The sequence below is a fragment of the Acyrthosiphon pisum genome, chromosome X (assembly GCF_005508785.2).
Source record: "Acyrthosiphon pisum isolate AL4f chromosome X, pea_aphid_22Mar2018_4r6ur, whole genome shotgun sequence".
Taxonomy (NCBI): domain Eukaryota; kingdom Metazoa; phylum Arthropoda; class Insecta; order Hemiptera; family Aphididae; genus Acyrthosiphon; species Acyrthosiphon pisum.
Window position 1 is genome coordinate 51,251,366 of NC_042493.1, and position 12,783 is coordinate 51,264,148.

General features: G+C 28.0%; 1 protein-coding gene across 3 annotated transcripts in view; it reads left to right on the forward strand.

Moving 5' to 3' along the window:
* The window catches only part of LOC100158949 (mitochondrial 2-oxoglutarate/malate carrier protein-like), a 13,332-nt gene extending 9,189 nt beyond the window's left edge, over window positions 1-4,143 (forward strand). For 2 of the 3 annotated variants that reach the window (XM_016806403.2, XM_016806399.2), the window contains exons 2-6: window positions 1,139-1,375; window positions 2,423-2,507; window positions 3,019-3,232; window positions 3,423-3,522; window positions 3,914-4,143. In XM_016806403.2, coding sequence (XP_016661892.1) covers window positions 1,140-1,375; window positions 2,423-2,507; window positions 3,019-3,232; window positions 3,423-3,522; window positions 3,914-4,124 — 846 coding nt within the window. In that variant the 5' untranslated portion in view covers window position 1,139 and the 3' untranslated portion in view covers window positions 4,125-4,143. Of the gene's footprint in view, window positions 1-574; window positions 1,037-1,138; window positions 1,376-2,422; window positions 2,508-3,018; window positions 3,233-3,422; window positions 3,523-3,913 lie in introns of those variants that run through there. The other variant, XM_001948359.5, reaches the window with a different exon arrangement.
* The last annotated feature ends 8,640 nt before the right edge of the window (window positions 4,144-12,783 follow it).

The following is a 12,783-nucleotide window of genomic DNA, read 5'->3' on the forward strand; positions in this document are numbered from 1 at the left end:
TAAGGAATGAAAATAAAATTTAAAACATATAATTTTCATCCATAGAATAATGCGAAATGAGCAATATCGGTTTTGCCCCAGTATCGGTTTTACCCCGTGTTCCCCTATATCAAAAATCAGAATTTGAATACATTCATTGTTAAAATAAAAATGGGGGTGAATATGCTTACTGAATCACACTGTATAGTAAGTGCTTAATAAACAAGCCAAGTGAATACCAAATTATTTTAGTTGTTTTCTATTAGTTTAAATATTTTCTGCTAACGCCCTTGCACGTGCTTACTGTGTATTGTGTATAGGTACAATGTTTACATATATATAGTCAATACATTATTAACATGTGAAAACATAGTATACAATATACTATTATAATAATAATAATATATTATTTATAATATAATATTTACATAAGAAAATAAAGAAATGTATATTAATGATTAAACTATTGTACAAACAATTTGAATCCTGTATAAATTGGCATTCGAAGGTTACTATTTTATGTTTAAACCGAAACGTGAGTTAATTGTTATTACTTACGATTGAAATTTGACCGTGTTATATCTTTTTATAAAATTTAATTCAAACAAAGTTTGTTAAAAATTAAAGTACACATTAATATATCCACATAATATTTGAAACAGTGTTCAATTTTATTGATGACCGCATTATGTATACATACTATACGATGTACCTAGTTGGTAGTATCTAATTAAATAGGTACTCCACAAAGTACGATATACGTGGTTATTGAATTTTCGTCGCAAAAAAACTTTAAGCGTTTCAAAAAATTATCGATACCTACTAGCTTAAATAATATTAATATTACACGAACGGTGTAGGTACCTTAACTGTTTATCTGTTGTTAAGCATAAAAACAAATTGTTTTATATTCTACGTTTTCGCATATAATATATTTGCAAAAATTAGCTATCGTAAACGGATAACTACTAATCCTATACTCAATCAAGATGTCGAACGAACAGAAGAAAAAAGTTCTGCCATTTTTCGTGAACTTTTCAATTGCTGGATTGGCGGGGTAAAAATAAAATATAAAAACAATAATATTTCAACTAATCTATGTCATACTATGTTGGCTATCATTAATTAAAAATAATTGTATAACCGTGGTTTGCATTAGGATGGGATCCGCGGTGTTCGTACATCCATTGGAGGTGCTGAAATTTCGTATGCAACTAAGTGGCGAGAAGGGCACGGCTTCAGATCACAAAAACTCATTTCATGCAATAATAAATATGGCAAAAAATGAAAAACTTTCGGGTTTTTATAAAGGCATCACCGCAAACTTTATGAGACAAATAGTATTTACGTCAACTCGGGTGGGCTGCTACACATCGCTCATAGATGAATTGAAAAAGTGAGCTAATATCGATTGAATATCTATATATATGTATTTATAAAACAAAAGGATCTTGGTCTATCTGCCTGTAATTAATATAAACTCAAAAACTATACCAGACTAGGGTAATTATAACTTATTTTTCAACCTATATAAGTACCTAAGGGGTAGCTCATATATGCATTTTTTCAGCTCATGAAAAAGGAATATTTTTTGCTTATTTAAATAGTTGACATTGGTTATAATATATTATATTACTATGTTAATTAGCAGGAATATAGCAATTTATAAATTTTTTTTACGAAAAAAAAAACAATTTTGGCATGGACACTGGACAGTGCCAGGCGGAATAGTTGGTATAATATACATGCAGTAAAGTTTACGTGTACATTTACGAATACGTCCCGTACGCACATTTTGAATAGTATAAAATATATAATATATCGTTTGAAATTTAAATAGAATTGTGGGTGCTCGATAATTAAATACACTTACACACGGCATGCGTAATATAAATATACATATTATGACATTTAGCTAAATTATAATATTAATTACCCGTTTAAGTATAAACAAAAAAACAGCTTAAAAGTCGCACGAATAATATAGTAATAATCTCGTGTGAACGTGTATACGTGACAATGTGACATTTGACGGAATTGCATCTATTTAGCTATAGGTACGGCGACGTTATTGAGATTTGCGTGTTGAATAATTTCTTTTAAATGTAGGTAATTACTTTTAATTTAGTTTTTGACGTAATAACTGGTATATAATATATATATATCAAACTATATTACATGGGAATATACTATTATGGTATGTACACTGGCGAAGTCTTAAAATATGTCAATCGTTCTACGTAGGTAATAAGTAATCATGTATTCATATTGTGTAATTTAAGTACTTTAACTTTACCACATCACTACAACATCAGTATGGCAGTATGATAATTATTAATTGGTAATCTTGTCATGTATCGGTGACATTAGAAATCGAATGATACTGATACATAATATTATAATAAGTATTTTATCAATAATATATGTTACCTATGTGTTTCAGGCGAGGGCAGGGCACCGTGATTAATAACGCAATTGCCAGCATGTCTACCGGAGCGTTAGCAGCGTTCATTTCCACACCGACCGACGTAATTATTGATTATCCAACTCGTATATCACTATATAAACAACAAGGTATGGTCGGGACTTATAGACGGTCAGAACTTTCCACGTAAATGTGTGACGTAGAGTAGCGTGTAATAGTAATAATAATTGAATGACAATAATATTATGATCATGTGGGTAAGAGCGACGTGATATTGCGCAGAATTAAACAAAATCTAGACTTTTGCGATCATACCATGTTGTTTATGTCATGGTGAATATTATTTTTCGGTGATCTATAATCATCTTGAAGGGAGGATTTATGCCCCGGTGGTATAAATTTGATTAACCAAAATAAGTTATGTTTTAATCATACCTTGTTTTATTATACTGATATTGATAACTGATAAGTGTAAAGATTTCATATAAATGTGGTTTTGAGGGAGCGTGGGGCTTATATTGAAACCAAAAGTATTTTGCATCTAGTTAGTTAATAATTGTCTCTGGGCGTCCTGGAGTCGTTAATCATTTTAAAACAGTTTGAAATGACCGCAGATTGCTGTGGTCCGCATGACAGCCGACGGACGATTGCCAGCGGAGAGCCGTCGTAACTACAAAGGCGTGTTCGACGCACTGATAAAAATACGAAAGGACGAAGGCATAACAGGGCTGTGGCGAGGGACGGTAGCGACCATTCTCAGAGCGATGACAGCCAATTTAACGCAGCTGATGTCGTATGACGAGGCTAAAGTGTATATGATGGAAAATTGTAAGATCGCTATAGTTACCCACTTAGCATTAGCGATTTACGTATACCTATTATAATATTACATATTAGGCCAAAAAGCCAACCATTGAATAATTCATACGGAAAATATTTTACACATGTGATGATTTGGCTTTTATGGCACTGGTAATACGAAAATATTATAATATGTAAACTTCGAAAACGGTTTTAGATAATATGGAAAACGGTTTAAAGCTCCACACTGTATCAAGCATGATTTCCGGAATTGTATATTCCGTGTGCTCGAATCCAATGGACGTGTTAAAAACTAGGTAATATGTTTAAACGATATCTTACAACCAATGGGGAATGTAGAATTTTGTTTTTTTTTTTTTTTTTTGGAGAGGGGGGCAATATTTTTCAAATAATTATTAAATAAATATTCAGGCTAACCTGCCTGCGGCTCATGCCGCACACGTTGCTCGCGACTGTAATACTTAATTTCCCACCCTTGCCACACAATATGTATTACGTACTTATAAGCACAAAAGTTTAAAATTATTAGTATAAATTACTCAAAATTATATTTAACATACATAGCACAACTTATGTAGCTGTGCCAGGCCCCTCTGGCCCCCTTAAATCTAGCATGGCTTATAAAGTTATAACTGTATATAATATATCTGTATATTAGTATAAAATGGCATTACATTACATTCGTAGAATACAACAACAGAAAATCGTAGATGGAAAAGCGGAATACTCAGGCATAATAGAAGTGGCGACGACTTTGGTGAAGTCCGAGGGAGTTATGGCTTTGTGGAAAGGCTGGCCTTTTTATTATTTACGAGTGGCACCAGGGACTGTCTTGTTATTTATTTTCATGGAGCAACTTAGAAAGGGATATGAAGATAATTTTATTAAAGATCAGTGATTAACTTAACAAACATGAACCATTGTATTTTTTTGTCATTTTTTTGTTTTTTTGTTTTTTTTTTTATATTTTTTGTTTTTGTTTATAATATGATATAAATTAAAGTAAAAAATCTTCATCCATAAAATTATTTATTCACGTGACACGTCAAGTGAGTTAGGTCAGTCAAATAGAATAAGTTGATTGAATTTTTATACCACTTTGTTACTTTGAACGTAAAGTAAAACTATTTAAGTAATTTAATCAATCTGCGACAGAAATTTTATTGTCTAAATCCGGGCATGCATAACCGATACGGTGATACACCACTGCATATAAATTATAGTTTATATGTGAAGATATTTACCCAAGTGTTAAGTGAAAATATTTCATAAAAATAATAATAATTAGGGCAGAGGACTTTCAGCATTTGCTTATTTGTTTTACGCGATTGTAAAAATTACCAACAAGAAACAAATTTGTTTCATGTTATGAAAAATGCAAATACGTAGTTTTATGTTGCATATATTTGGATTTTTGGGTATTTTTTGAGACATATTAATTTTTTGTTGGATATTTTTCCACATTTTATTTTGAATAGAATTTATAAAATAAAAATCAAATTTTATATAATTTAATTATTTAAAATTATCGCACTTCCATACTGCCACATATCACTGTCCCCATTTAGCTCTAATCATCGAGTTATCAATTATTTTTGGTCATTAATAGTTGTCGCCCTATTTCATCCCACGTATAACAAAAATGTCTCAAAGTATTAAACACTGGGCTTGAGTGCTTGACATAGGAACTTTCGTATTCGCATTCATATTCGCTTCATATTTAACTGTTCAACTCAGTTATTTTATATACGTTCGTGTTAAATATTTGTATTATAACAAGTATACTTGTTAATGTTATCTGTAGTGTTTGGAGTATGAAATATTTCACAAAAACGTGAAACATTGAAATTTTTTTTAACACAATGTTCAGTGTTTTAAATATTCTAATGTATAAATACAGTAGGTATATAATATACAATATACATGTATAATATTGTATACCTACTTGTATCATTTAAACATCAAAATATTTAAAAATTTTGAATACTATTTTAAATGTTTAATTGTAAAGGTTAGGTATACATGCAGGTACCATACAGTTATGAAGGTAATTTATGACAATTATATGTAAATATAAAACTTATTTAAAAATAAAACAAAATTTATTAAAATACTGAAATACTTATTTCACTATTTTGAAATATTTCAAAATTTTAAATTTCAAAAATAACAAAAAGAATAAATTAATATGATGTTTTTATTCACTGTATCGTACAAATATGAATCCTTGATAGAACTGAATTGTAAATATGAAAAGCACATTGTTCTTAGTAGGTACTTACTACTTACCTATAATATGTAGTTCATAAATTGAAAATCTTAAAATATTATAAAACAAGTCCCTTTTTCTCTCTGTATGCTTAGATCTTTAAAACTAGGCAACGGATTTTGATACAGTTTTTTTTAATTGACAAAGTGATTCAAGAGGAAGGTTAGATAGTACGACATATACATATAATATGTCGTAGCCCGTAGGCCATATGGAAAATAAGTTATTTTGCAAAAATACTATAGGCTCTTTGCAATGGGGGTAGCCCGTTTGCGAACTACTTATATTATTTTTACAAATAGCCTGCTGTTTTTTCTGGCTCATTGCATACAGACTAACAGCTGCAGTTATTATTACCTATTAATTTTGTTTTTATATTTTAATTTTGTAATTTAGATTCTTAGTTGTATATTTCGCCATTTCAATATGCAATATTAACTAAATCTTGATATCAATTAGAAGGCTGCGTCTAAATATATACTAATAAATAAAATATATATCCTTCCTCTTGAGTTTTGATTTATCTATGAATCACCATTAATCATTTATTGTTGATCATTATTTATCTATCAATCACCAGTGGATTTCTAGTATCATAATATCAATTGTTTTCAATAAATATGTAAGAATGTCCTCAGAAGCTGCAGGTAAAATGTTATAGAAGTGAGAAAATATTGTGTACGACAAAGTCTGATATACCAACAGGATATAACAGAAATACAGAATATTATTATGATGTTTCCGTTTTAATCAATTATTCATTAGAATTAAAAGAGGTGGTAGAGATACATGTACAATTGTATACAATACAATTTATATTTTGATCAAAATATATTATACACTCCATATTTTTTTATATCATTTGATATACCTACTTATTAGATTTGAGTATCTGACTAACCAGCCATTAATGGTCAAAAAGAATTTTTATTATACACATGACAGTACGACACACCCAATAATTAAGGCCAAATACTTTTCGTCGAGAGCTAATGGCTTTCATTATAAATCGACAAATCGTTAATCGGAATGTCACATGTGTGACTGTCTATACCAATAATATGGATGTGAGAGTTGGACAATTTTTTTTTTTTAATGTAAAATAATATATTCTAACCTAGAATATTATATTTTTTGATATGCGTGGTTTGGAAAATATATACTATAATAGCATCCTAACACACACATTCTTCAATTCCTGTGCAGTCGAAATGACTTGTGTCTATAACCAATAGTCAAGACGTTTTGATGCAATATACCTATATAGTTATATGTAAATGTATCTGTTCTTTTTTTGTATTAACTTCTAGCTGACCCCGTGTATTTCGTTGACTGTTAAAAATGCCAACTTTATATGATTCAAACTTTTTTTAATTCGTTATTTAATATTCGGTGATTTGATATATACGATATAGGTACCTATTATATTTGAGTATTTGACTAACCAGCGATTAATGGCTAAAAAGAATTTGTATTTTATAGGTACACACCCAATAATTAAAGCTAAATACTTTTCGTCGAGAGCTAATGGCTTTCATTATAAATCGATAAATCGTTAATCGTGACTCTGTCTACAACATTATGGATGTGAGAGTCAGGTAATTTTTTTTTTTTAATGTAAAAAATATTCTAACCTAGAATATTATATTTTTCATATGGTGGTTTGGAAAATATACCTATACTATAATAACATCCTAATTCTTAACACACGCATTCTTCAATTCCTGTGCTGTCAAATTGACTTGTGTCCATAACTAGTAGTTAAGACGTTTATCATGTAAATGTATCTGTTCTTATTTTGTACTAACTTCTAGCTAACCCCGTGCATTTCGTCGACTGTTAAGAGGACGTGATACCCACGTGTATTGTCTCCGTCTTACAAGTGCTTATCATAGCACATTTTACGGAAATTTTCTTTTTTTGTAATTTTAAGTTATAGTTATCAGAATTTTTAAATATTTATATTATTCATATTATGTACATGTATAATATAAATATTAAACAATTGTTGATAACAGTCACTTTAAATTCATTTTAATATTGAAATAGTTAATATTTTTCCTTAATATTTAACAATTGATACATTTACTGTAATATATTAAAACATTTAAAACTAACAACACAAAATTGATTCTTAAGATGACTGCACGATGAGCGTAGAGCGATTTATGAATAATGAGAGTCGTGTTAAATATTGCGTTTTAAAAATTCTTGTAAATCCAAAAACGTTGCAATAAATATGAACAAAAGCTGAACAAAAACATATATATTTTTATTAATATAACAAATTATTCAATTATCAAAAATGTCTTTTTTGTTATTATAAAATAATAATTATTAATTTAATGTAGTTTATTAAGACAGAATAAATATGAACTAAATGGTACTTACAGTGGTGTATTGGTACGCGGGTACGCGGGTATACGCCGTGTACCCATCAGAAGATTTTCGATTTTCGGCGTATACCCAAGGTAAAATCTTATTTTACGGGTATACGCTTCCAAAATAACCAGAAAACCAAATAAGATTTAAAATTTATTTAATAATTCATATAGGAAAAAAACGTTATTCGTTATTATTATATGTATTAATGAATTACTTATCAATTGAGGTAGGTATTGAATATAAGTTATATAACAATATGCGTCGTGTTTAATGTATTTTAAGACTTTAAGTTCAATTTAGTAAACCCAATATTGAATACAAAAAATCTATGTGGAAAATTCTATAGATTGTACCTATAATAATAATGTTATTATTATTTTAATTTTTTTGACATTCGAGTTGATTTTGTTTTATTTTCTATTGTTACATTATAAAAAAATTAATAAAATAATGTTAAAAACTATGTACTAATTGAACTGCAATAACGATATATAATATATACGATGATATAATTTGATCGTTTAGGTTACGTACATATTTTATTGGTGCGTATACCCATAAATATATTTACCAATACACCACTGGGTACTTAGTAATTAATATTAAAAAATTATCACAAAATATAACAATCATTATTTATTATTATACATTTATAACTTAAGAGCTGTTCAATCCAGCAAAAAAAAAAACTTTTATACAGTTTAAAACGTATAAAACTAAGTTGTTTTATACTGTACGTTTTATACGTTCCAACCCTGGTGCAGTGTATTGTCAAGTTATATTATTATTATATTTTTTAACTTAATAATATGTAATATACTGCAACTATCAATTTTATAATTATAAGAATAATGACATTATCTAGACGAGAAAAAATAATAACACTACAATAATTCATATTTAGTGGGAGGTAATTTTAACGATTCCAAGTAAAAAATTTGTCTAGATTTTACTGTGAAATTAAAGCATTAGTTGGATATTTTTAATAGCCAAGCATATTTAATATTTATTTATTATAATATAATTTTGATGTCTGATCGGAAACAGCATACCTAATTACTCGTATACGAAATCGATCTATTCATGAAAAATTGTCAATTTCATAAAGTGGAAACGGTAAAAAATATACTGTGTGTTCACAAAAATACAGTTATATAATATATAAATATTAAAGTGATTTTAAATATAAAAAAATTAAAAATACTTATTCGTAAAAATCAAAAATTGTCAGCAGATCACGTTAGGTTAAAAATTGGAGTGAATTATTATTAATATGTATTATTATTTAGGTATTATCATAGGCTTTTTATTATATATTTTAATTTTAAAATGTAGTTAGGCAGTGGCGTAGCGAACTTTAAATCATATGGAAGCCAACATATTATTATGACCTTCCCCACCCTACTCCAATTGATGTGTACGATACTCATATGCTCAAATAGGAAGGTGGGATATCACTCAAAATTAAGTTCAAAGACTGATCGTGCATGTTGGCTTTATGAGGTTATAGCCCACCACCACCCCCCAGAAACCAGAAGCAATTGCTTCTGAAAAACATGATTCGCTACGCCACTGTAGTTAGGTACAATTATTTGTAGGTACAAGTTGTTTGGACTACTTACTTGATATTTGGTTATTAAGATAATTCGTGCTATAAATATATTAATTAATATGTATTAATTTAAAAATTACCTACAGTTTACAGAGATACTAAAGTAATATAGTTATTAATAAAATGTTGTAAGTCATAACTACAATTTCTTTGATCTTAAAATATTTATCGATACCTATTATGATTCACAATATTAGTAATTACCTATAGCAATAAATTAAAATAAAATTACAAAATCTACAACATCCACTCCACATATTATGAAGTAGCTAGGGTACAGTCGAGTCTCGATAAATTGAATCTCAAGAGGGATAAAAAATAAATTCAACTTTGCATTTTTCAAACTAATAATACATCAAATATATACATTTTCAATACTTCAGGGTGCAAGAAAAAGCTTCGAGTTATCGTGACTTAACTGTACTTATATTGAAAAAACAACATCTATAAAGAAAAATACATTTTTAGTTAAGTAGGTACTATTATATCTATAATGTGTAGGTACTTATGTTATTATACTTATTATATTATTATATTGCACCAATATAATTAATTAAACCACTTCATATATACATATTATAATATTCACCATTATGATAGACACTTATGACTTATCGGCTTATCGCAGTAAATATAACTCTTAGCGTCTAATAAAAATTGAAAGGTATATTGCCATTGAAAATATTAAAATATAATATTAGAATTTAGCAGAAGGGCATAGGTGGTAAGTATAGAAACATTAACAAATAACAATGTAATAAATAGATACTACTATTTAGTATTATTAGTATTTATAATCAATGGTAAGAGCTTTGAAAACCTATGTAGATCAGTGACGGGAGGTGAGGGGAACGAAGATTGGATATAATTGCGTGCTGGTCGTTATATTTTATCAACACTTAGTAAATGGATTGACGCGCAGCGGACAATGTATAAAATATGTACAATAAACCCAATGTAGTACGCATATTTAATACTGCCTAATACCTATTCACAATTTAATAATTTTTTTTTTTAATTGGGCTTTTACAATTATATTATTTTTTTATAGGTACTTCAATTAATAATGTAAAAAAATATAATTCCATAAACGTTTACCTATACTTAATACTTTTCTAGAAAATGAGTGTTTACTTTTAAATTAATTTAAGAATCACTTATACCTATCACTTATATACAAATGTCAAATAAAATACGACATGTAGTCATAGTAATGTGATGACTCGTTAAGAGGACTTTATGACGTGTTTCTCCGTCTAACGAACGTACAGCTGACAGCATTGCACATATTTTGTGTTCAGCAGAATCTATTACCTATATTATATCCAATATATTGTTAGTTTTAATATTACAGTGAATTTATCTATAATCAAACTTCAAGGTAAGAATATTATCAGCGTTTTTCTTTATTTGAATTTTAAAGTTATAGTTATCAGAATTTTTAAATTTTTATATTATTCATATTATGTACATGTATAATATACATATTAAACAATTGTTGATAACAGTCACTTTAAATTCATTTTAAAATTGAAATAGTTAATATTTTTCCTTAATATTTAACAATTGATACATTTACTGTAATATATTAAAACATTTAAAACTAACAACACAAAATTGATTCTTAAGATGACTGCACGATGAGCGTAGAGCGATTTATGAATAATGAGAGTCGTGTTAAATATTGCGTTTTAAAAATTCTTGTAAATCTAAAAACGTTGCAATAAATATGAACAAAAACTGAACAAAAAATACTACTTTGTTATTAAAATGTATGTAAAAATTAATAAATCAATGCATATTAAAAAAAAACTGGGATTCGTGTGCACCTCATCAATGAGTAGACCTATAGGCTTTGTAGTCCGTGATGGACGTGATTAATTTCAATTAAATGAATAATCATTGTAACAAAAAGTGATTCTGAGTGGAGACGTAATAGTAATAATCAACAAGTCCCCGAAATTAATTTTTTTCAATATTAGGTAACTATTGAAATCGTTATTTTTCGTTTAAATTTTGTCAAAATTAGAATTTTTAATGTAGGTATATAAAAAAAATTACTGTGCCTATTGATTATTGATAGGTAAATAAAGAATAGGTACTCTTAAGTCTTAAGATAATTTTATAGAGAATCTTGACTTATAAGCTTTTTAAGTTATTCAAATCGAAAATTTAACAAATTTTTTATAGACATAAAACAATTTGTTAATGTTCGTGATTTTTACAAAACGTTGTTAAAATATAATAGCTTTGAACGCTTATAAAAATAAACTTTTTATTATTATAAAGCGAGACTAATGAGCATTTTAAAATAGTAAATTGTTTTTACATTTTAAAATTCTCATAACTTGCTTTAAAATTAAAATATAAAAAAACCTATTTCACTGAATAGATAATATTCCTACTTCTAAATTTGGTAATAAGTCAATTCATTCTAAAAATTAAACATAACAGAGTTAAATTAATCATTCAGAACGTACTGTTTGGTATTTTATAATGCGTTAGTAAGACGGAAACAATAGGTAAGCGGGTATGGAGTCCTCTTAAGGCTTCAAGTTTTAACGTCTGTGGACATCGAGCTGTGAGTGTACAATATCGATTATATTTTACAAATAAAAAATCAATAAAAAAAGTTAGTAGGCACCTATACTGCGGCTTTGCTGTTTGTTACGGAGACAACAAACAACGGGTAGGTACTAAGCATGAGGTATAGCTTGTAGGTATATCCATCACAACCACTAGACTGGTGCCTACAGGCTACAGCCCGTACTCCATAGTATCAAAATACACTAAATCTAACATTTTGCGTTATCTTTCGTTCATTGATATTCTAAAAATTACGTTGTTATTTTTCGTTTAATGACATTCTATAAATTACGTTTTGCGTTATGTTTTGTTTAATGGTATATAATATATTTTGTTAATCGTTATGTTTTGTTTTGCGATATTTAATCTCATTTTTGATTATCGCATTCCGTTATAATTACGTTTACAAAATTCAAAATTTATAAAACTATTGGGAATTTTTAATTTTTACCTCCCAAATGCACCAACTAGATTCACTTTTCCATCGAAGTAGTGAACAAGATACTGTTGAAGAAAATCGAAACAGTTTTACTGCCCCAAACCGTGATGACAGACACTTAAAAAATAAAAATAAAAACACATCATTGTAAAATCAATACATTTATCGCTCCGCTCTGAATCTAAAAAATGTATAAAATAATATGTTTTCAAGCATGAAATTGAATAATACATTTTGTGGGCACTATAAGTGATAATTAATTTTAA